Raw genomic sequence first — 26,437 nt, 5'->3', positions numbered from 1 at the left:
TCTTTTCAATTTTACTAAGGGTTATCTGGTATTTTCATTGGTTCATTTTAAAATATTTTTTTTTATATCTAGAGAACAAATCTGAAAATAAACTGAAACACTGACTTAGAATTTATCAAACACAATCATAGAAAAATAAAAATTCAGAAAACTGAAGAATTATTACTTGGAAAAAAATAAATCCTATAGACATTACAGCATCCTACACAGCTTAATTCTGTAGCTTTGCCATTTGTTTTGTTGTTTGGCAAATCTACTAATGTCGCAGGTCAGAATATGTTGCACTCATTTCCTAATTCCAAATCCTATTGTCTTCATTTAGCAATCTAGGAAAAAAAAGCAGTCTGAATTATACTGGGATTCTGCATGAATTCAGTGCCATCTGCAAAGGTCCAACACTTCAGAAAAAAAAAAACTACATTTATTATATAACTGATGTTGTAGGATCTTTACTCCATGGCTCTGTCAGCATTAATTCACTTATGTCACTGTCACAAAGACGTAACTTCCCTGAATTCCTAAGTTGCTCTTGACTAACACGAGATCAGACATGGGGCTAATGTATATAATAGAAGGTTTAGATAATAAAATGTTATGTTCCATAATGCAGGATCATGGTGGTTCTCCTTTGGAGTTGTTTGCTGTGGGACTCAGGTAAGGCACAACATGGATGCCATTCCAAGGATGAGTCCTGTGTTGTTGCCTTTTCACAGGCTGAAATGCAAGTAAAGCTTTATCCTAGAGTTTGTTGGCAGAGATTCTGTCTAAATTATCCTGGGAAGCAAATTTGCCAACTAAGCCAACGAAGGTTGAGTGGTTTCTGCTGTCAGTTTTCAGAAGTGGTCTGTGATAGAAGGAAGCACGCAGAGGAGCTGGTCATGTGTCTGTGGCAGTACTCTTAGGAGTGTAAGGTTCACAGAATCATTAAGGTTGAAAAGACCTCTAAGACCATCCAGTCCAACGACCACCACCACGTCTTCCAGTGCCACTGTTCTGTGGAGCAATCTCTTTGATGTAAGCAGCTATTTTTCATCTCCGGCACAGCAGCCACATTTTTCCAGTAGTTAATTTTTCCTGTCAGACTTCGCTTGCTTCCTGGGCAGCTCATTTTTCCCCTCCCCTATTCTTTCAAACACTGCCTTACCTAACCTATACAAGTTAAAAATATACCACAGAAGCATGCCAGCACACTGGGATTCCAGGCACTTTATGAAGCAGCACAATGAGAAGCAGGCGGTACTTCTCATGACACTGATGCACAGTTCACTTTTGCTACTTGTTTGTTTGTTTACATATTTCTTAAGGGACAACGATGGAGCGAGATTAAGCGCGTACCGCCTGGCAGCGGGACGCTCTTAACTGCAGCTGCCGCCGCGGCAGATGTTTCCCCGGGCTCTGAGGATGTGAAAGCACCACGCTTTCTCTCGCCGGAGCGCAGAGGTGCTCCGCTCTGCGGCCGGGAAAGCCCCTCCGCAGACTTCCCCGCGCCGGGTCGTCCAGCGCGCAACCCGGCCGCCGGGTGCCCGGCGGGGGTCGCTAACGGCTGCCGAGCAGCGGCACGGCGGGCGGTGGCGGCGCAGAGCGCGGCCGGCGGAGGGACGCGTGGCCGCCCCCGGGCAACGGCCGCCGTCATGTGCGGGAAGGGCCTCCTCCTGCTCGGCCTCCTCATCGTCCTGCTGCAGGCGGTCCAGGCAGGTACGTGCGCCTTCACCGTACGGTGACAAAATCTCACAGCCCTTCTACACCCACCGGTAGACGTAGGAAAGCTAAAGGGTTATTTTCCTCAAAAGCGAACAGTGAGTTCTGAGGGGAGAGGTTTTTCTCCTTGGTGAGGCAGCTGGCGGCTCGGGGACCGAGCTGAGAGCCGCATGTCTGTCATCAGCTCTAAAGAACGTAGGTGGCTCTGCGGTAGGACACCAAGATTGCACTTGTCGGGAGCGGTTCTGCTGATCTGCTATCCAGCGCGCGTGATCGCAGCTGTCAGCTGACATCTGTTGGGAAATTTGGTTGTACAGCCTCGATGCTAAAACTGGGATTGCCTTGAAGTCACAGACCGGCAGGGGTTGGAAGGGACCTCTGCACATCAGCGAGTCCACCCTCTGCTAAAGCAGGTTCCCTACAGGGAAGTGTCCAGGCAGGTTTTGAGTGTCTCCGCAGAAGGAGGCACCACAGCTGTCTGGGTAGCCTGGTCCTTTGTGAAGTTTTGAAGTCTGAATGTAACAAGTCACTTCAGGCTTTCTGGTAATACTAAACTAGATTATTCATTTTGGGCATCAGTGTGTTTAGGTGCCAGATTTTTTTATTTGCCAATCTGCTTTTGGCCAAGTTTCACTAATTCCTTTCTGAGGACTTTTCCATGAGCAAGATTAGTAGTGAAGTTCTACTCCGACAAAAAAAAAAAAAAAACAATATCAAAAACACATCGTTAGCAGCATTCTAGTATTTATTCACCGAAGCATTGCTGTTATACTATTGCTTCTATCCTAGATTTTAATAGTCAGAATAGACATTATCAATTCCAAAAAAGACATTAATTTTAATTTTGTGTCACTGAGATGTTATTGTTACACTCTGGATTCAGATTGATGTAAAAAATATGAACGTTTTCTCGTTTTGTTTACTAATGCTTGCATTTGGGGTTTGTGTAGTTTTCTTTAAAGAGCACTTTCCATCAATAGGCAGCTTGGAAATGCCAGCTGTCATTAAAATGTTTGGATATAGGAAAGCACTTGTCTATTAGCACCATTGGGTAAAGATAAGTAGTATTGTTGCTTATATTGTCTTTTGGTATGGAAATCACTTTACAAAAATTACTTCCAAACATAATTACTTTTAAAAAAATTCAGCAGTCACCATAACTTAAATCTCTGTAATTTTATAAGTTTCATTTATAAATGAATTGAAACTATGCCAATTGCACATTCTAGCAGTACAGCATTTTGCTCATTAATACCTTGTTTAATTAGTTAAGTCTTATTTTAAACCCTACTTCCTGCCATTGCACTTTTCAGACAAATATCATTTTCTGATTAGCTATTCTGAAGATGACTAATTTTGCTACCATAGCGTTCATTTTAAGACTGAAACAGTCAGGATAAAGTATTATATGAAATGGTTGAATTACTTCATGTGAATCTTAGAGCTGCAGAGTGGCATTCCCTTTCAACTCACTACTCCTGAAGTCATTATTAACCTAACCAGATTCTTCCTTTGGGCAGGGAGTGAGAACGGACCCCTTTACGTGGCACTGTTGTAATGCCCCATGGAACAGGGAGGAGCAGGGGAGCCTTGTATATGTGCAAGTACAATCCATTTGCTGCTTGTGATCCGGTGTTGAGACTTTTCCTCTGCAAACAAAACTCCTTAGAAATACATGGATGTCATCTCTCTCTTACTTTGATTACTTTTTCTCTTGGGTATAATTTATAGTTCAGCCAAATAGACTTTCAGTGCAAGAAAACGGAGTGTTAGCATTTTATGCTTAAACTGAACTCCCTACAGAAACTGTGGTGTAAGTTAGAAGGAAGGCTGTTGAGTTTAACTCCAGAGGATTTCAGAGTCCATTGATGAATAACATACAGATCTGATACTCAGGTAACAGATACCATATGTATCACTATAGACAGGGAAATGAATTCCTTTGAATTCCAGTAATAAACAGTTTTCTTTGCATGGCTCTTCAGGCAGCTGGGAAGTTTTCCTCAGCCTTGGAGATGAATGACTTGACTTCTCTTTTTCTGACAGTGATACAAAACTAGTTTTCTTCATCTATATTCATCTGCTTTTGTTATGCCTGTAAGGAATGCAATACGAGGAAGAATCACACCCTGTGCATTGGGCTGCTTAAAAAGCTTATGTGGAGAATTAATAAAGAGATCACCTTTATTTTTCTCAAAAAATGAATGAATCTTAGCTTTTCCCATTGCTTTTTAAGTGCTGTTGCAATTTGAGGAGATGGAATAGCATCTTTAATGACCTTAAAATACAGTTTAAGCTCTTATTTTGTCCTATCTTGATTGTGTTTTTGCTACATTTTCTTTGGAATGACCTCGTAATACTTTTTCTGTGATAAGAATCTGTTTAAACTGATCGTATGCACTCTTAAACTAGTGAGTGAAAATGAGAAGATCATTTGTGCTAGAGACTGCCTGGGGAAGAGCCATTTAAAGTGATTAGGAGGAGAGGATAGGAATTCAAGTAGGAAACGTGAAAAAAGACTTCCAAAAAAATTTTCAAGTCAGTATAGGAAGTGAGGGAAAGAGCATATTGAGGTCAGGTTCATATGTGGACAAAAGCACTTACTGACTGAAATGACTGCCACGCAAATGAAGTGTATGCGCATGACAGAGCAGGCAAATGTGATGTCCTTAATGATGCCAAAACAGTAATTTCAGTAGTTTTTTACGCTGTCTTCCTTCAGTAACTACATTCTTTGAACTTCTTCTAATTTGTTTTGTGTAAGCAGTGCAAGAGCTCCATCTTTGGGTTTAAGTTATTACTGTAAAAAATCACTGTTTCCAGTGAAGAGCTATGTATATCTGCTCCAGTGCAGTAGAGTTCTGGAAGACAATATAAATATTCCAATTAGAATTTCAAATCTGTTTTGTTTTATAACTGAAATCCTCCAATCCTTCTAGGAGGTCTTGGGGGAAAATTAAGTTATTTGAAAAGTTTTTACTCCTAAAAAAAAAAAAAAAAAAAAAAAAAAGTTGTGAATTGCTACTTGGTAAAGCAATGTTATGAAGTAAATTAAACTGTTATCTGCAGAAATCCATCATATATGATTCTACTTGTTATTTTCTTTCAATGTGCTTTTTCTGTTCCATAAGTATTTTGAATAGAATAGTTTGCTTGTATCCTCAAATGGCAAAATAGGCAGTTCTTTTAACTTACGTTGGTTATCTTGTCCTGATTGCTGGAGAGTCTGACTTCCTTCTGTTTTCCATTTCAACAATGTATGGTAAGGGAGTACGATTACCAGCTTCATAATAGATGTGGTGAATTGGTGATTTCCCATTATTGTTCTAATCAAGGTAAATCAAAGCGAAGCTGGGAGTTGACCCAGTCTTTCTTGTGTACCAACAAATGCCGCGATGGGAAATGAATTTACTAGCGTATCTGCTGCTGGCTTTACTTGGTATCTATTGAATCTAAGTTAGCAACAAGCACAATTCTGGTGCCACATAACTATTAAGCCCATTATTGCTACTAATTATATGCACAGTATTTTATTGCCATCTTTTGTGTTCAAGACTTTATATTCCTCTTATATTTACTCGCTTTCCCAGATTCCCCTAAGGAACTTAACTCTCAGTAACCCATGTTCTTTCTAAACAGGAGGTGGAGACAAAGAACACAAAATACTGAGAGGTCTGTTAGCCAGTGTTCTCTTTCTGCTGGCTTTCTGCAGCATATCTGGAATATCTGTAGAAGATACTCAGATCTGACTTGTGCTAGAATGCCCACCTGGTACTGCACACTGGCAGGTTATTCAGTTTTCTTTCAGAAGTCTTGCATGTCTTACAGAGCTTTTCAATTGTTATGAAAGGTCTTTTAAATCTCTATTTAATGTCGAAGATGCAAATAAAAACAACCAAATTAAAGCAATTAAGAGCTTGTATTAATTTCATGGAGGAAATTAAGAAAATCACAATAATAACAGAAACTATGTTGGTTACCTTGTTAGTGGTCAGTACACACATTGACTGACATCCAGACTGAGTGTATCATAACAATGTAGCTAAGTTTTATCCCCCTTTTGGGTGGTATCTAATCCCATTACCCTCATTATAGAGAGCCTTCATATAAAATGTGACAGTTCTTCTGTAAAAATTAGAAATATATTTAAAGCTGAAAATGAGAAATGTGCCCTGTGTAAGACATTAGACAAAGTTAATACCTGTTGAAGTGCAAGTCCCTGAAAGGTGTGCATTGACCTAAACCATGCTGTTTGCTTTTTCAGAGAAATGCAATAGTTGTGTTGATGCAATTGTTTTGTCTTTTAACAGTTCAGTACTCAGGAAGTGCAGAGTCAGGAAGCAATAGCTTAAAAATAGTGGGATCCATCTTATTTCCAGGTATTTTTCTTTAAACATAATGTAAACGCTTCTACCACAAAAGTGCCCTTCTCCATCATATTCCTTGTTGTTTAATTATTTAAAATGCCTTAATTAATTACAATTCTGTACTGACTTACCTATGTTACTATGACTTAGTAGGCCACAAAAGCACATATTCCTACCACTGATTTTTTTTTATTCTTGCAATTTTTATAAAGCAAAGATAATTATTTTCCAGAATTGTTCTAAAAACAACAGCATTCTTTGTACTCATCATTCTGGCTGCAAGACCTTTGCCTCAAAATACTGCTTTATCCCATTGTAGATATTCCTGCTGCTTTTTACTTTCAGTGTACGCAGAACCTGAGGCTTATGCTATATTCTACAATAAAAATTAAGAAATGTTAATTGCTTAATACATCACGTGTATCTACATAATACAGCCACTTTCTTAATAAATAAAACAACTGTTAAAAATCTGAAGATTAAAGAACAGGTTGTTCCTCACTGCCATATACTTACTTATGTTGCCATCTCTTTAATGCACATTGCATACTTGGTTTTGATAATACACCTCCCCCTAGTTTTCTCCATCTGTGTTTACACTTTCAGCTTTACTAATAGCATACCTAGAAGCATTAAACTAAAGTCAGTGCAAAATGCAATTCTTTTCTTTTTTCTACCCTGAGAATAGTAACATACATGTTTCAGCAGGGCTGCTACTGAGTAAGAAAGGAGAACAAAACTGAGACAAAATAAAGTTCTGTTCTAGAAGATGCGCGTTCAGCTTTGCTCGATATTTCTCCAGACTTGACTAACATGTGGAAGTTAGTACAAGTCGTTTTTCAGACTGTTCCATACTAAAATAACCAAAAAGCAGTTTGTGCATACAGAATAGCTTTTGTCAGCCATGGGAAACAAACAAACTTATAATTGGGCATTTAGCACTGAGATTCCTTTAGATAAATATTCCTTTTTGCAAACCTCTCTGGCATTTTACCTCATATTCAGAATACAACTTGAGGTCATAGAGTTGCTTCATGAGTATTGTGCTCTACTGTAAAATGGAAGATACACTTTCAGATTCGTGGTTAAAACTTTGAAAATACTTGTTTTCATTCAATGCAAATGGAGATGAGCTCAGAAACCTGTGTAGTTTTTTTTTCCCCTTTGTGCATTCCACTTGAAGCATAATCCTTTAATTTCCCACTTGTTCCTTGTATCATGCTGCTCTTCTCACCCTGAACTAACGTCATAAACAAATGAAAGCATGCCTTTGCAAGGTGAAAAATAATAAAAGGTGCTATATGACGCAAGGCATTTCTGATTAGAAAGACTGGGACATGTCCTCCTCCCCCCACCCTTTTCTGGGTTAAAAATCTGAAGTAACACCTGCAAATAATGTTTATTTCCATGATATTCTGCTGTACAGTTAAAAGATACACATTTCTGTTTCCTGTGTTACAAGCCACAGTAACAAGCTTATTAGCTGGGATGGACATTCTTCCTGTTCTTGAGACTATCAAAATTCTAAATGTATTTTTCTGTATCAAATGTTAATATTGATGTCTGTATTCTGTTTAAGCAGTCTAATATTGTGCTGTGATGTTAAGAGGTTTTTCATGTTTTAATGACAAGAAACAATCGTGCTTGAAGGGGAGAGAAAACTGGTGCCATTACTACTACTTGACATAATGGAAAAGTGAAAACTGTTTTTCTAAATGTTAATTCCTTCCCATATCAAATATCTAAACAGTTTTCTCCCTGCAGGGAATCTGAATGGCATGGTAAAATAAATGGCAATTTGTATATTTGATTTAATTCCACTTATTAAGTCAGATTCCCTAGACCACAAATGTTGTGGTTGTAGTGTTTATACTAGTTGTGCCTTTTCAACAGCATTAGGATAGCATGCTATATTCATGTTTGGAGTACTCTAGAGTATAAATATCTAGCATCTCATGCTTCTGAAGAACGCAAATGGTTTGCAGAATGTCATTAGGAAGGGAAATAAAACAAACTGTACACAATAAAATTACATTTACTACTGTCTTAACGTTATATATCTCACTGGTATCATTATATATCTCACAGTGATAAGTATTTAATGCTAATAATAAACTTTTTTCAGTGAAAGTTTATGTCAAGCTGGATCACAGCAGTCCACATATTCTATGTGTCACAAATCACCTACGAAACTCAGAATTGATTGATCCAGTATTCCGGTGGAATGGACCAGGTGGTTATCTTTCTTCAGGTAAGAATTTATTTTCTTACGTGGCCCTCTACACTCTCTCTCTTCTCCTCCTCCTCCCCCTGAAAGGAATCATGATAGCTAGAAAGATAGAACTGTGAATGGAGGAGAATTGAGAAGATTCTATGTTTGTATGCATATTATATAAATGATAAACAACATACATACAAATGATAAACTTTCAAGTTTTAGGATAAAAATTCAGGATAACCAGAATAAAACACTGGAGATCTCTGTAGAAAATGGTGCCATCTCTAAAGAGTACTAGACAAGGCAAGGTGTAATGAAAGCAAGAGAGGCTGAAGGTGACATTCTTTGCTGCACTGAGAAACAGCTGGGACTGTTCTATAAGGATAGAGTAATAGAGTCATAGGCAGTGTGATCTAGCCCAACCTCCTGCTCAATGACAGGCTACTTTCGGACATGAAGTTGCATATGGCTTTGACCTCTGGAGTTTGGAGAATCTCCATCTGTGGAGATTTTCTGTCCTTTCTCTGGAAAGTCTTCCATTTTATTTCTCATTTTCAGACAATATTTACCTTATTGCAGTTTTTTGTTATTGCTGCTTATCTTTTTGTGATGTATCTCGTAAAGGGTCTGGCTTATTCTTTCCTGTAAATCCCCCTAGGTAGTGAAGCACTGCAGTTCCTTCCCTAGATTTCTCTGGGATACACATCCTAGTTTCCATTGCCTCTTATCCTGTGCTCCAACTCCCTAATCCTCTTACAGGCTTCCTGCTTTACTCGCTCCAGTTTGTTAGCATCTGTCTTGTACCGAGGAGTGCTGTAGTGCCAAAATGAGTACTGAAAATAATCACTAAACTGCTGGCTGTACTATTGTTGATACACCCCAGTATGCAGTTAGCTTTCACTGTTGCAAAAGTGTGCTTCTGAGTCATGTGCAGGGTCCACTTGGACTCCCAGGCCTTTTTTTTTGCAGGGCTGCTACCAAAAATCTTGTCTGCAACTGTACATTACAACTGTATATGCTACTCTTACTCTGTTCCAAGTGCACTTGCGACATTTGATTTTTTTTGCATACTTGACAAGAAGGCATCCTGTCCTGTAATGTAGGTCAGTGGTAAAGATTCTAATCAGTACTGGTGCTTGTAGCAGCCCTGAGGAAAGTCCCTCAGATAGCTGCTAGTTACAATTTGAACAATCAAGCAATCTTCTAAATGGAGATCCATCCAATTTTCCATCTACATTGCCTATTCATAGTCACAGTTTTGGCATTCATGGGCCTTGAAATGGCTTCTGTTAGTTCCTCATTGAAGGGTGAGAATGGCTGACTTGTGATTCCCTGTTTTGAAAATGGATGTGTTATTTGCCTCTTTCTGACCGTTGGGGCCACATAGCCATCAAAACAGACAATCTCATTCTGGCCTATTAACCTGTGTATGTCCAGATCACTTCAGTAACTCCCTAACATCATACTTGTAATTTCCTGTAGTATCCCCCTTAAGCTCTGGTGGACTCTGGGACAAAGCTGGAAGGCAACCCTTGCCAGGAAAGACTGAAACAAAGAATGTTTACTACCTCATGGTTTCCATGTTCTTTGTCGCTGTCATTCAGCTCCCTTCATCCTTGGCCTAACATTTCTGTTGCTCTTGTACCGAATGTGTCTATGGTGGCTCTTCACATCCATTGCCAAGGTCAGTTTCTGACTAATCTCTTCATGACTCGTTTAAGGCTACCATTTTTCATAAAGATGCTTGTGATGAAACCATTGTCCTAAGCTGCTGGTATGGTAGGAAAGCTACTAATCACTTTTTCTTTGTTGAATGTGTTGGGCTACTTGTACATTTTTTACAATTCCCACATAATGAGAAAGATTTCTTAGAGATCATGACCTGCTCATGAGCAACATCTTTCCAAGTGTGAGCAGGGAACCTAAGTTCTGTTTTTATTTCCCTCTGTATATGTCCCATTTACTCTTTAATGTAATTTCGGTACCTTTTTTTTTAAAGTACACTGTGATTAATTTTAAACCTGTTTAATCTCTTAATTTAGTTCACAGTTTAGGTTAGTAAGTATTCACCCTTTTATAACGGCAGCGTCACTAAATTCTGTTTGCTTTCTTCTTAATCTGTACTGGTGTCTGTCAGACCTCTGTCCTTGGTGTTTGTGTATTTTCAAGCAGCTTTTCCTGTTGTGTGATCTTAAGTACCGTTGATATCATAGTGATTTTTCATTCTTAATCCGCTACATGCCAGCCTTCATCGTAGAGCATTTCAAGTTTTTATAGCATCTGACACTGCACTGGTTTTGCTTTCAATCTGATAACAGGCTTAACCTCGAGGATGAATTTATAGCATTCATTGCCTTGCAGTTAAAGATGTTTTTGCTTATACTTAAGCTTGTGGGCTCTGTCACTTTGCGTGAAAATGTTAATCTCTCTTGAAATGAATATGTAGTGGTTAGCTGTGTGTCCTGCATTGTAAATGATATATTTTGATGCCCAGTCTGTGATGCACGACAAACACATTATCAGATATATTGTCATGTGTATATGTCCTGAGTTTAATGTGATCAGACAGAAAGCAGCCTCCTGATTCACAATTAACAAAAATTGTCCTTTTCAGTCCTCTGGCTTCTGTGTACCCAAATGACAGTTTCGACAGTGTTAACTATGCAGAAGAGAAAAGCATGGAGATCTCAGACTTTCATCTGACAGGTTTAAATCTTTTCCTGAAGACTGCTTCAGTAATATCTCAAGTTGCTGTGCCAGACTTGGATGGCTAGCAAAAAGCTAGGGTGGCAGGGATTCTCAGTTCTTTGGAAACTTTAGGTACGCTAGACTCGGCAGCAGGAGGGTAAAAAACATTTCCAAAAGAGAAGAAAACATGTGTTTTCCTGGCAGAGCTTTTCTTTCAACTCAGGTATAAACAAACTCTTAAGTTTCTAGTTTATGAATTGTTTTTTGTGTGACAGAATTTTTTTTTGCCAGGCCTTCTTTCATAATGAGTCTAATTCCCTCTAAGTGGTAAAAATCACATGGGCTTCTGTGTCCAGTTAGTCTCTAATCTCTATCATAGTAAATCACCATACTGGAAGGAAATTAGCATTCATAAGCATTTATCTCAGTGTGTTCATATAAAATAAAATAATCCTATTAGTGGGAATGTAGAATTATGAATCAAGTCATGGGAAGAGTAAGAAAATGCTGCTTCTTGAAACATTTCAAAGTGAATGTACGAACTGTGATAGAAAAATCAAATTATCTTTCAGGCAAACCACCCTTTGGCACTCACAATAAACAGGTGTATTGTGCCCACCAAATTTGTCAAAATATATACACAGAACATCACGACTACAAAAAAAAACTTACGAGGAGCAGTAAATGCTCTGCTTTTTGTAGTCATTAACAAGCAAGTCTGTTTTTTGAATCTTTGTTCACAAATAGTTCTAATCCACGTATGTGTTGTCGAAAGAATAATGAAAAACAAAATACTGCACAAAATTTATTTTTAAATCATTACAGTTTTAAAATTTACTATTTTTCTTCAGTTAGCAGAGTGACTCTTTTGTGTTAAGATCTGGAAATTATACTTTGAAGTTTTGAAATGTCAGACGACTGAGAATAAGAGTATTTCAAAACACACTTTAAAGAGAAAAATTGCGTTTTATGTTCTGCATCCTAAAGTTTCACTGCATTAAAAAAAAGAATTTTGGAGGGTGTTTAAATAGAAATAGGTAAATAGAACAGAAAATGTAAGAAAGTATCTCATTCTTTTTGCTAATGCAAACATTGGAATAAGTTTGTTTTACTTTGGTGGAACCCAAGAATAAGTAAGTATGGGAAAGTTACTGCCACCTAACATACTCATGGAGCCTGGAAAATAATCAAACTTACTCCCATAGAACAAAAATAACTTCTCTTTTATTTCGTATCATGCTATTTTATGTTGACCACAAGGAAACTCTGAACTTGATCACATCCCTTGTCCATCATGTATATGAAATGCCTCTTGCGTAAGAGAAGTGCATTAAATCATACCATGTCATTTGTATCACAGAATGTGACATGAAATCCAAACTCATCTTACTTATCTTGTTCCAGCAGAGTAACATTGAAAAAATACTAGATTTGAGAAGAGAGTGCATAAATCAATTGTTTTTCAAGTTTCATTTAAAGGTAATTGTCTTTTTTTCGTGTGAATCCAAACTCACATGAGTAGGCACTATGCATCCAGATAATCCCACACAGCAAGAGATGTTTGTGTAGTTTTGTTTGTAATGCTAAGAAGAAAAGTAAAACAATATTTTGATTTTGTGATCCGTACAGAGATTCTTTACATACAGATGTACCATTAAAAGAGTTAATGACTACTGTTGTAAAGTTCTGTTCCTTTCTTTTATAGAAATATTCATTGTTCAAAGTAGGACAAAATTCTAAAATAAAACCAGTGACTTAATCCATTAGAAGAACTGCTTAACTTTCCTATTTCTAGGGATGCATTTTCAAAAAAATTCTTTGTGATCACATCTCTTCACTGGACGTCCAGGCTTTGTCTTTTCTGGACTTCTTTGTCATCTTTGAAATTTACTAATGGATTTTGTAGATGCAGCAAAAATAAGATGTTGTGATACGTCTTAAACACACTCCAGCTAGGGCAGTTGAATATGCCAGAGATCCAAACTACATTCTGAAATGTATGTTGGTTTTCTTACAATATTAATCTGCTGGCTATTTCAGCATTCGGTAGCAAATGACATCCTAGTTTATAGACTCAGCATCCTGTTTGTCATCGGATTAAAAAGCTCTTTGTCCTCCTAAATATGACAGTGTCCCATTAATGTGAGAACCTAAGTTTTTATGGAATCCCCAACATTCCTTGTAAGAGAATTTATACTTTCAGTCTTTTTAGTAGTAGTTTGTTTGTTTGTTTGTTTTTTTAACCAGCACTTGAATCATCATCTTTATAAACACAGTTACATATAAGACAAAACTAAGTTGATTAAATGTTTTAATTGATTCTTGAGGAACAAAGTCGTACCACACCCTTCTGCCAGGTGTGTGAAAAGAAGGACCTTGGTCAAGTTACTTTTGGTTAATATCTTTCTTAAAATTGTAAAGCAGGAAAATCAGCATGCATCCAGAGTAACAGTAATTTGTTAGATTGAATAGGAGTGTGGCTTTGAAGTGAATTGCTTAATGTTGCTCACTTACCACATTTTATTTGGATCATGGACTGGTTGCTGGGTACAGAAACTGGATTCCTTTTGAATAAAGCTAATTGGAAAGGTTAGCTTTGAGAGAGAACTCATGTTCTGTCTTTAAAACCAGATTAGGACTGATCTAAAGTAAGGGCCCTAAAGTGTGTTCAATACAAATCTCATGTCCTTAGGATTCACTTTTTCAGTCAAAAAAGACATGTTTTTCATATCACGCTAACTGTCTTTGATTCCATACCATAGATAAAAGACCTAAAGTACTTAGAATAGTAAAAAGATTTTTTTTCTTGGGCTCCAAAAAGCAAATTAATCTGTTCTAGAAATATTTTGTCCAAGTGAATATTTTACCTTCAGATCTGTTATAATTTGTGCTAATCTAGTGATTTCTATGACAGCTACCAAGATAAGCTACTATTTAAGAAATCCTCAGGCATGTTGTCACTGTCTTCAGGTTAGGAAAGCGTTCGTCAAATGTCATCTTGTAACCCACACGCAGACTACATGGGAGAACTGCATCTTCTCATACTGACTGCTAACATTATTTCATTACATTTTACCAGAAAATAGCAGTGTGCAAATATCACCAACGGGAACTTTAATATTTGGACACTTCAGATCTGACCTGAGTGGAGTTTACACTTGTTCCCTTGTTTATAAGCTTATCGCTGCACAACCTGATAAAAGACTCACAATAAAATATCTTATTTATGGTAAGTTATTAATGCTGTTAAGCATGCGGCTACCTTGAAGAAGATTTTCTTTTTAAATGTGTGTTGCTACCTATAAAGAAGTAATGCTTATTTAAAATTTAACTTGGAGAGGTAAAGACATTTGGTTGCTCTGGATAGATTTTTTTTAATAGCTGTTGCTAGCAGGCAGTTAATTTAATGGCATTTACAGAGCCTTAAATGAAGGTCACTTTTTGACTAAGAAATTTATGAATACAGTTCTTTTCAAAAAAGAAACATAAAACACAGTGGAATGCAACAGATTGAACAGATAACAGTCCTTAATAACATAAAAACAGTATAATTTAAAATGAAATTATTCTTTAGGAGATGAATTTTAGCACAGCCTTATGGATTTATTTCACACAGGTTAATGGCTTAATTATTAATAGAATGTGTTTTTACATTGTAAATGATGTATCAATTAATTAGATAATCAATTAATTAAATAATTCCTTCATAACTAGAGATAGGACAAGATGGAATGGTCTCAAGTTGCAGCAGGGGAGATTCAGGTTTGATGTTGGGAAAAATTTCGCCTTTAAGAGAATGGTCAGGTGCTGGAATGGGCTGCCCAGGGAGGTGGTGGAGTCACCATTCCTGGAGGTGTTCAAGAAACGTTTGGATGTTGTACTGAGGCATGTTGTTTAGTGGGGAAATATTGGTGGTAGGTTGGCAGTTGGATGGGATGATCTTGGAGGCTTTTTCCAATCTTGATGATTCTATTAGTCTGTGACAATACTGGTAGGTTATTATTTCCTGTTATGATTACATATCCATTTGTTAAGAATGGCTGATGAAGTGAAATATTACAAAGACAATATCATTTATTCATTACTAGATCTCTTTTCCTTCCTTAATTCTTGAGGAGATTTAGGTAAGAGTTTGTATTGCCTTAAGCAGGAATGATGTCTGACCTCAACTTTGAAATATGTACCCGTATTCATTTAAAGGCTTGCTAGAGCACAGTAACCTAAACTGGCCTCTGATGTAAATTAATTTGACTCTGGCCTTAGTAGCCTTGATATAGAATATCTGTAACCTTTAACAGTTATCTTGTCTGAGAGAACTGGAAGAAATTTCTTTCAAGCAATTGTGATGGGAAAGTTTACAGTTTTCAGTAATGCAGTCTTACATTTTTCAGTAAGGATCCAATCTAAATACTTGCATACCAAATTCAAAATTCAGAATATGCAGCAGCAAGTGAAAGGAAATGGGGGAAGCAAAATCAATGTGGAGAATCTAATTAGCTGCCTTAATTGGATGCCATATTCTTGATATTTTGATGCTGTACTTCCAGTGCTTAACAGGGACTACAGGAAAGCTGGAGAGGAACTCTTTATCAGGGAGTGTAGTGATAGGAAAAAGGATAATGGCTTTACACTAGAAAAGGAAAGAATTCTTTACACAGGGTGAGGGTGGTGAGGCACTGAAACAGGTTGCCCAGAGAAGCTGCGGATATCCCATCCCTGGAAGTGTTTCAAAACCAGGTTGGATGGGGCCCTGGGCAACCTGGTACAGTGGAATATGTCCCTGCCTATGGCAGGTGGCTTGGAACTACATATTTAAAGTTCCTTCCAATCCAGACTGTTCTATTATTCTATTAGTTTTTTGTTTGTTTGTTTGTTTGTTTGTTTGTTTTTTCTTTCTTTTGGCTGGTTTGGTTTCTATTCCTTCATTTTTCTTCTCTGCAGATCTCCCTCCTTATTTCTGTGTTTCTACCCACACCATCACTCCTGTTCTTCATTCTTCTACTTCTGTTTTCAATTTAGCATTCTGTTAATAGCAAGCTTTGGGTAAGTAGAGTGGTTATCATGAAGTAACTAAACCCATGCATTTCATGGTACATTATATTTGTAAAAGATGCCCAAGTGTGCATGTAGCCTTGCAGTAAAGTTTAAATAGCTGGTTCTTCCTTAAATGTAAATTTCATGTCTGTATGATAACATGTTCAGGTACTTACATTGATAGAGAAGGGATTTCTATTCAGTTATTACATCCTTTAAAATACTTGTTTGTGATAGTTGAGTAAGAAGAGTAAAATACACTACTATAACTGAAGATAATGTGTGAGTTGAAATACTTCACCACATACTACAGGATATTTTCTAACATGCTTCTTAGCTTTCATATTCTTGATGCTTCTTCTATAGTTTACTGTTGTTTTTTTAAAAAAAAAACAACACAGCCAGTAATAAACATAAAGTAACCTATGGATATAATTAAGAATATGGACTTGTAAAGTCTCCTACGTGTTTCCGACCAGTCCAGAATACATTATTTTATCATTAAAAATTAACAACAAATTAACAACAAATTAATTTTGTTTATAAGTTAAGAATTTAAAGCGACAATTTTATTTGCAAATATGTGAGTAACTCATTTTTTCATACATTTTCCTCATCATCATTTGCATTTTTTCCTGCAGCTTATTCTGATCCTCAGTATTACTATGAATTGACAGTCCAGTACCATGCAGCCCCCTGCAATAGTTTTCGTAATACTTCTTTTGGGAAGGCGTTGCTTCAGATACTCAGCAAGCTCATTGCTGACCTTTCATGTGAGGTTTCACTAATTAAGTCAGAATGCCACCATGTAAAAATGCAGAGAGGAGGCCTACAGAACGAAATGTTCTTTACATTTTCAGGTAAAAATCTGTCTTGGATGTAGAGAATGGTTAGATGTTTTATGGCTAATTGAACTTACTTCTTATATGCTGAAAGTATTAATTTCTCCAATTGTAGAAGTGCTTCAAGGTATTGCTTGTGAAGCTGCTGCCCGTAACAAAAAGAGGAAGATCTACTCAAAAGTGTGTTTTTTACATTATTTCACTAGAGAACAGAACTTTTTATAGCTGTACGTAGATCAATATGTTTTTTTATTTTGCATCATAAAACTTGATCATGTTCCTTGTTGCACACTATCATGGGAAGAAAACTGATGCATTGTATTCCATAACTCCCTGGATGACTTTCCTCTTGTCAACTATTATAGATGTATAAATCTCTCTATGGATGTGGTTTGGAGTTAAATGAGATGAATCTCAGTACAGTTCTTTCTTTAAGTGGCAACAGTGAAAGAGGGATATTTAATATTTTTCCAATTTTTTTTTTTTTAAACAAAAGAAGTATAAAGGAGAAGTGGGCAAAACCAGTTTACAAAAATGCTGGGTTAACTTTGGTATTTGTAGTTTCCTTCAATCACAATTAAAAGCAAATAATCAGGTGGTTTTGTCAGTCACTAAGCTATGGGATATTTAAGTGTTCTTACTGAGTGCCACTGTATATTGTAATAATTACAAAACATTATGTCTGATATATCTGATATTCAAATCTTTTTATACATAAATGATCTCACACTATCTCATAAGATTAATGTACTACAAATACATTTTCACCTTAACATACACTAATTTTCATAAAATGTTTCTATTAACAGTTTTTCACTAAATGCATCAGTTGTGGAAGTCAGAAATCTTAATGCTGTGTCAGTCCAAAGAAGATACTATTTTACTTTTTTTGAGAGTATTCCTTCTAAACATTCAGACCATTTGAGAAAAGGTTCTAGATCCATTATGCTATGAAAGAAGATTGAAATAGAAAGTAAAGCAGTCTCACTATATATGTAGTTCACTTGAAAACTTTGTTATCAAGAGATATCTAGTTTGCAGTTGCTGAGCTGAACGTGGATAAGAACATATCTAAAGTTTTCTTGAGCTTAATGTTTTCAATTATTTCATATTTTCATATGTATAATTACATTAGTCACTATATATCAACATAGGCAGTTTTAAAATATCCAACAAAGGATATCAATTGCACTTTGTTTTCCACTTTCCACTTTCCAAAACAGTGAAACTATTAGTTGTGTTTCTCTAAAGATGGTATTTGTAGTGGATAGCACTGACGAGAAGAGGGTCATTAGTTTAGGTTAATTCTAGTTAGTTGAGATGACATAAATGAGATTTAGCCAATGTGCAGACTTCATAAAATGTTTAAGCAATGCTTTGAAGCTTTTCTACAATCAAGGAGAAGTTCTCCAGTTAGAAATTTAGGTGGATTTAAACTTTGATGTAACCCAATGGTAAACTACACATTCTTCAGCACCTTGAGGTGTCAGTTTTTTTTTTTCTAAGCAGTTTTTTTTTTTTTATTTCTAAGCAGTTTTTGGTGTTTCAGAATTACTTCTATGACGGAGGTAGGTAAAGCTTAAGAGAAGTGAAATTAACATGATAACAGATAATGTTATTATGGCAGATTAATCAAGGGTTGGTTCTGGAGAGTAGGCCAGCAGCTTCTTAATCATGTCTCAGGCCTTCACCATATCATGCTAGTCATAGTTGATGAGGAATGTGGTCTCATGCAAATGGATTACTAAAGTGTAACCATTTTTTCTTAAATCCATTCTCAAAGTTTTCCTTTGGTTCAGTACCTCATAGAGGTTCCTATGAGGATGGAAGGGGTTGAGTGTGTGAGTACATGGGACTGAGATGAGCGCACAGGAAGAGATCAGTGAGGGGAAATTGGGAAATCTTTAAAAACGTTGATATTGATGAAGTTGTTCTTGAGAGAAAACTGGAGTCCATTCAATCTGAACAATCAGAAGGTTGAACTGTTAGGATCCCTGGCTGTTTCTAAATCTGTATTTATAAAACTAGAATGATATCTAGGTAAATAGACAGTAGCTTATTTTATTTTATTGTATTTTATTTTTTGAAAGGATTTGGATATCTATATGTCTGCAAAGCACCCAGGATTACATATTTCCTTGCCATCAGAATTTACAAATAAAAATGATTTCCCATGAAATATTTAAGTGTATGCAATATACTTAAATAGACATAGTGGTAATGTCTATAGGAGGACAAATTAATGTTTTTAAAATGTTGCAGGTTAGCCATCTGAAATGTGAAATTCCAAACAGTTGCATCAGAAATGATTAGACTCTTGTAAACAAGTAAATAGAAATGTTGATTTCACTGACTTTGCTCTTCTGTAAACAGATTGTATTTTGTTACAGTTACTTGCTTAGACACAGAAAACAACAAACTATGTCCGCAAAGTGCTTGTGATGCACCTCATAGATTATACAAGGTAAAGTAGATAGAGGAATAAAATTGCAACTAACATAATAGGCTACTCTCGTATAGTAAAATATCAACATGAAACATAGTTTAGTTAGTAAATAAACCAATATAAAAGTTTTAGTGGTTCTAAATTAATAAAAAATGTAAAATTTAGTTAAAATTGACAATATTCTGTTGCCCATATGGGTAAGGCAGATCCCACTTATCAATCTGCATTAAGGAAAGTATTTTAAGAACATGAAGAGTAGCAAGACAATCAGGAAGCTTTGGACAAGTCTTGCAAATATTAACTGTCATATTTTTGCAATGGCATGCCTTTCCATCACTTGTGATAGAAAGTGATTCTGTGATCTACTAAAATATTAGCTGCTTGAAGATTTTGGCTCTCACAGTAGAGAAAGAGAAGTCGAACTTTAGCTTATCAGGTTAACTTTGATTCAGAGATTCTTGAAAGGCAAAGGAAAAAGAGAAAGGAAGGACAGGAGGAAGATAAGCCTTCTTCCCTAGGAGGGGAACGCCTAGGACAGTGTGTATCATGAATGTACTGCTCTGCAACCTGAACTAAAGTACTTTAGGAACTTAAAAAGGAAAGCTCAAGGCAGTTGCAACCTTCAGTGGTTTTTTTTTGTGGCCTACCTCTAAGCACCTTCCTCACAGTATGTTGATTATAGATGTGCTCTCTGTTCAATATAGTGTTTTTTAATGCTGTTCTGAACCATCTGCTATTTACATCCATCCACTGTCAAGAAATATCAGGTACATAAATCATGCTTCGGGATTCAACTGGAGTGGGAAGGGAGTCACAGACATGCAGTACTCATTAAACAGTTTCCATACTGTCCATTGGAAAGAAAACCACATTTGTGGAAAAGCTCATAGTCAAGGTATTTTCATGCAGACAAGATCAAAATAAGAATGCATAAACACGTTTGTTTTTGCCATTTTTGTAATTTGTGTGTGTATTTTCTGTGTGTGTGGTATTTTCTTTTTATTGAACAGAGATATTCAGTATGGATGGAAAGTGTGAAATATAATTGGACCTAAATAATAGCACTGGTATAAGAGGGAAATTTGCAAAACTAGTGATGAGCTACAGATATCCAGTGCAGGATAGCTTTAATGCTATAATCCAGGTTTATTTAAAGCTGAATTAGTTTAAATGGTTGTATTTCTATAATCCTGAGCATTTAGAGATATTGTGTTAAGTGAGCAAGGTTTATCTACATTTAAGACAACGTATCAAAAAATATCAGATTACCTTCCTGTTTCCATTCCACCTACGTGCTACAATCAAAAGATTTAGAAATACATCCTTTAATTCTTAATCTCAACTCACACCCATGTTCCTTGGTTTTATCTTCCATTTTGACCTCATTGCATCACTGATTCTAAAAAAAATACTTATTTGTTTCAATTTAGGCAAAGGACCTCATAGAGAGATTCTTTAAGAAAGAGGTGGAAATTAGGGAGAAAAGTTCTGAACCATTGCCTGAAATATACTACATTGACGGTACACTGCAAATGGTGAGGGTTGATCGTTGCTACCCAGGATATGGAGTGAATGCTGTAAGGCATCCAGACTGCCCAGAGTGTTGTGGTAAGTGACAAAATTCTTATATCTTACAAGCATTAAATGCTGTTACAATGGTTTTATTTCAACAAATCTTGTTGATTTGTGTTTTAAATGGCTTTGTCAGATTTTATTTAAGACCTATTTAAGAGCTGGCTACCAGAAGGGAAGGATCTCTTCTGGAGATCCCCTCTCTTGGTGTTTTGTGGTGAGCTCAGCCGAAGGGTAAGCTCTTCCGCTTATTCTCTTTTGTGATCGTTGTCTACTTTGCCTAATTCTCTTGATTATATTGTGATTATAACATCTTGATATCTGTTGATTATACAATTATATTGCGATTATAACATCTTGATTATACAATTACTTATCAAAGACTATTAACAGAATGGACTACACTTTAAAAAATGAGTATTTAAAATATTGGAGAAAATAGACAGCGGAAGGAGACAATTCTAAAATTGTAGGACGTAGAAAGTGTTTCTATATGCAGTTGCTTTTTCCCATTTCTTGTCTTTGTGAGAAAGACATAATTTCAGGAAGGACAAGATATACACCAAATTCAGTGCATTGACTGCAATACAAAGTGTCAGTGCACATTATTTCAAGAAAAAATACTTGAAAATCAAGTTTAGAAAAGCTTTTAGGATGATCTGTTTTTTAAAGACTGCTGTTTTGTTTTGATCTTCCACCCTTCAGTATCTTAGTCCATTCTAAACTAATTTATATTCCTTTTTTTATTCAGAACAGAACTTTTGTCTTACCTGTTGATACAGATGCATCTTTGGCAGATATGGAGGCAAGATTTCACATCTGAAGTACCTGAAGCAGTCCTGAAACATGTCTGCTTACTACTTCCCATAGCTGCAGATGTCATCTGCCAGTATTCTCAGACATACTCTTCTCTTTCATTTACCTCTTGGTATAATTAATCTTTGCCAGAATCCTAAACATCATATCATGCGCAATATAGCTGAAAGAGTCCTCTGCTATATAGCAGTCCATCATTCTGCCTCAAAGCAAGATAGGAGTTTTTACTGACAGATGTGTCCTGCATGATCTTAAAAACCTCTAAGGTTAGACTTCACAGACTCCTAAGGACATGGAACTCAGTACTCAAAATCCTTACCATAGGAAAGCTTTATTTTAAGAAATTTTTGTGGTTTCCCTTGATTTTGTTTATACCTGTTACTTCTTGTTATGTGTCCGCAAATCTGGAAACAATTCTGTCAACTCTATCTTAGCAACAGCTTTTATACAAAGAAGTCCTAGAAGATTCCTACCATTTTCTCTTTCTGATATTGCCTTCATTGAAATAAAAGTTCAGTCTTTTGGGCCATGTTTCGGCTTGCGGCCTCTGCATAGTGTTACTACTATCCACTAAAAGTTCTCTACATTTCTTTTCAACGTCTCAGACTTCATAAGTAGTTCTCAAAAGACCATATTAGCATGGGAGAATTGCTTTGCGTATCTTAGATATATGGCTAATCACACTCACTTCACTGTGAGTATACTCACTCACTGTGACTGGTTGTTTTTTGGTTTGGTTTTTCTTTTTTTTGGAGGCATGCATGCAGTCATGGAAGCATTTTAATAAATGTATTTCCATGAAGCAGAGTTCAGCTTCTTGAGTGGCCCACTATTTTCACCTGGAGTTGCAAGAAGCAGGTCATTTAAGAGTTGAATGACTCTTAATGATATCAGTTAAGAGATTTAAGGTCCATTTTAAAACTGTTTGGAAGCTTTGGTCTCAGTTGTTTTGTAGTTAGAAGATCCAGTTTCTAATGTAAAGTAATTCATGGAAAGTTTCTATTTATTTGCTCTAGTATAGAGACTGACCTTTAACTTACATTTTTTTTACAGTCAGAACAAGTCAACCACTTTTTATCTGCTTTTGACAAACCTTAATCTCACATGCCCCATTTTGAGTTTAATTTTCTTGCACACAGATGGCTAGAATTTAGCAAGGTGTTTCAAATCAGCTCTTACCAGTGCCTTTTACATATTTAATACCTTTATTTGATGTTAAGAACATCTGATAATCTTGTTAGTTCTTTTTTTTCTTGTTAGAAAAAAACATTAGTAAAATTTGTCCAAGAGCAATCCCTTTACCAATTCCTCTCCAACTCTTATTTCTCCTTTACACATTGTTCTGTAATCCTTTCAAAAATTCCCTTCTAGTTGTAGTTTTCTGCAGTTTATTGAATTTGTGTGTGCTGCCATACCAGGTGCTTTCAGATTGATTAAGTATTTGTCTTCACTGTAAATCCACATCAAGTTGTGTTATTTTCTACACACATTTATGTGTTCGTTCGTGAGATCTTTACATAGAATAGAAATCTGACCAGCTGTTCACTAGTTTGATTCTTTTTCTCCTATCTGAAAAATATATAATGCATTTTTTAATCATCAACTGTAGATTAGCACCAGTCATACTGTATCACCACAGATGCATCACAAACCTCAGATAATTGTGTTACCTGTGTATATGCCAGTTCTATTTTGGAATATAGAAACATGTTTCTAAGCTTCTGATTTCAATCAGAATGTGACAGAATTGGAAAGAGTGCGGCATAGGCCCTGGAACATGGAGAAAAAAAAAGTATATCTACTGCTTGATTCATAAACAAAAACTTACTCTAGTTTTCATACATCAAAAAGGCGGATGTTCAGTTTTACCTGTTCTGTTTATAACACTTAGTTTCATGTCACACTAATACTTTAAAGTGATAGTTTACTACCAATAGGAGTTTTCTGTCATAGAAAAGGATTCCAAGTATATCATTTAGTATCCAGCAGCTGTGTAAGTAAGCTACAAGTCACCTAGTTAAGGTTCCATTATCCTTTTCACGCTGTCCCCTAGATAGCAGATTGCACAACAGTGGGACAACCTTTTTATCCTGTTGCAATAGAACGCTACCTTGTTCCAATTAAATAAATGAAAGAATCTGTATTATTTCCCAGAAGTGTATCTATAATCTTTGACAAAAAGAATATAGTTATTCCTCTGGTATACCAGTAGATGCTTTTGCTTATGTGTATTTGTAAAGCTTTCTCTTTCCTGTAAAGCCATCTTGAGTTACCTAAATTCATGTACTGAACATGCAAGGTGTAGATGCCATCTACAGAGGACTCCCTCTTGCATATATTTCCTAAGACCTCTAAAATCTTTTCCAGTCAATAGCAGTGGCAAAAAAAAATGCTAGGGAAGCCAGTAACAGCCCACTGAGAATCGACAGAATCCTGCCAGCCTCAACAAATGAACGTAATCCAAGTATTGAAAGTCCTGCTGAAGGTTTGGGCTGTAGAGACTAAGAAGTCGTTACTAAGCTAGGCAAAACCAAATAACCAGTTAAACACAGACTCTCTAAAAGGATGGAATGTCTTAAATACCACTGCATACTGAGTACTAATGCTGTTCATTAAAGATCTTTCCTAAACTAAGGCTAATATTGCCAAATTGAAGATAGCTGTAGAAGATAAGTTTGAGATGCAACCAAATAGCTGAAATTCTGCTTTCATCAACTAGCAGAATACTGGGGAAAAATAAATGATCTTTCTCTTTTCAAATAGATAAAGATGTATTCTGGATATTTCAAATGTAAATAGTTCTGTATTAATGCCATTGAAATTCATTGATTTTTTTGTGTCCATATAGTTATCTGCAGCCCAAGATCTTACAATCCCAGTAATGGAATTCACTGTCTTCAGTGCGACACCAGTTTGATATACGGAGCAACGACGTGCTGACAATAGAGGGAATGGCAAAGCTGCAATAGCTCTCATGCATTTTAACCTGGTAATATTAATAAATTTTTTTATTTAAATATTTAAATATTTACCTGAGTACAGTTTGTTCTGGTTACGTCAATAGGATACAATTGTTTTTAAGAAATAATGATTCGTCTGTATATTCTAGTTTGCATCACTTAGGTGTACTTCATTTTTAAGGTCTTTGTAACTACCCACCAGATTAAGAGCAGTGAAGATAATTAACTATTTAAATCAAAAGAAGAAGAAAAAAGGTGGAGCTATTTTGCGTAGTTTGTTCCAGTCATCTCCTGTTGACATAGATTAGCATAAGGACTCTGTACAGCAGCTTTCATCTGCTTGACTGTTCAGTCTTTGGTTAGGAGAACTGTAGTGAGCAGCTCAGTATAGCACCAAGTACAAAAACATGAACAAAACTTTCTTCCAAGGTGAACTATAATAGTAATACTTCAGAAACTTCAAATAACGTAAAATTTCTTAGGTTGTGAATCTGTTCTACCATTAAAGACAGCAGTTTCAGCTAACATGCTTTTACCTGAAGAAAACAAACAATAACATAAAATACCATGACAATTTTTATGACACTCATTCTTTTACTTTTGTAGAAGTGTCAAGAATTAGTGAGTCAATGGCTTAATGCAATCCTTGTTATTGTTACTTATTAGTAGCCTCATTTCAATTGGTATTCTGTAACAGAATTCTGTTTTAACTCCTATTTATACATTCCCTCTGTGAGCTGCAAGACCATGACAGCTAGATGTGTGTAGGTCATTTTTAGCCCTTTGCCATCTGAAAAACAGGGTTTCCATGTAATTGTGTTTTAAAGCACAAGTATGAACCTCGGGTTTAAAAACATTCATCTTTGCATGTTTTCTTTTCAAAAAAGGACTTAAAAATGCTGTACTACTTCTAAGAAGTAACTTTTAAACATGACACTGCTTATTTGTTGGTCATTAGCATAAACAGCATAACAAGCAGAATATATAAAACAGCTATTTTTATCAAATGCCACTTGAAAATAAATAGCTGAGAAAGAGCATGTTAAAAAAAAACATTTAGTACTTAGGAAATCCAACTCTGTTAAACTGTAATCCGTAGAATGTCTGAAGGCTATCCAGTCCTTATTTTCACTTGGTAATAAGAAATAAATGGACCTCAAATGAGAGGAGTCATTACATTTGGTTGGAGTACTGCACATCCTTACGTTATCTTCATAATTTCCCATTCACGACGGCACTAAATTAGTTAGCATTAGTTTGAAGAATCAGTGGCTAAAGAGAAAGCACATTTTGCAGTATTACTTTCCAAAAAAATGGAGTTTGTTTTGGTAAAAAAAACCCAACCTAACAAGTAATAAAGGCACACAGAGCTTTCTACAGTACAGTTAGCAAATTAATTTGAGAATTATCCTCTGAAATGAATGCAGGCTTTTTAAGGCAGTAAAAATATAAATTAAGCGGTATTTTTACATTTGTATGTCTACCTTTCTATTGTACATCAAAACCAGAACACTCTGGTTGGCAATTTCCAACCATTCCAACAATTAAAGGGATTAATACCGTCGTATCTGTACTGTGAAGGAGAATAATAAAAATGATGTACTTTTAATTGGGGTATTACACACATTAAAATACTGACTTTCTTGTCTAGGTATTTATATGCATATTAGCAGAGTGCTGAAATGATATATTTTGGTCCTCTTGATAAGTAAAATTCATTTTAATCCACAAAGTTTGCACGCCCTTTATGACATTCAGGGAAAAGTAAAATAAGTGTTACAAAGTTTTGCCTTTGA

At 36.1% G+C, this 26,437-nt stretch overlaps 1 protein-coding gene across 1 annotated transcript; it reads left to right on the top strand.

Moving 5' to 3' along the window:
• Positions 1–259: 259 nt before the first annotated feature.
• On the top strand, positions 260–24,621 carry LOC122178634 (zona pellucida binding protein). The gene is made up of 9 exons (XM_042868887.1): positions 260–268; positions 1,305–1,695; positions 6,009–6,077; positions 8,191–8,316; positions 14,051–14,200; positions 16,647–16,865; positions 19,238–19,311; positions 20,724–20,901; positions 24,530–24,621. Exons 1-9 carry the CDS (start codon positions 260–262, stop codon positions 24,619–24,621), a joined length of 1,308 nt encoding a protein of 435 aa, XP_042724821.1.
• Positions 24,622–26,437: the final 1,816 nt, after the last annotated feature.

This window comes from Lagopus leucura, unplaced genomic scaffold (assembly GCF_019238085.1).
Source record: "Lagopus leucura isolate 7727_CA_CO unplaced genomic scaffold, USGS_WTPT01 Super-Scaffold_100002, whole genome shotgun sequence".
In the NCBI taxonomy this organism is placed as follows: Eukaryota; Metazoa; Chordata; class Aves; order Galliformes; family Phasianidae; genus Lagopus; species Lagopus leucura.
This window is presented reverse-complemented; position numbering and strand designations above follow the sequence as displayed.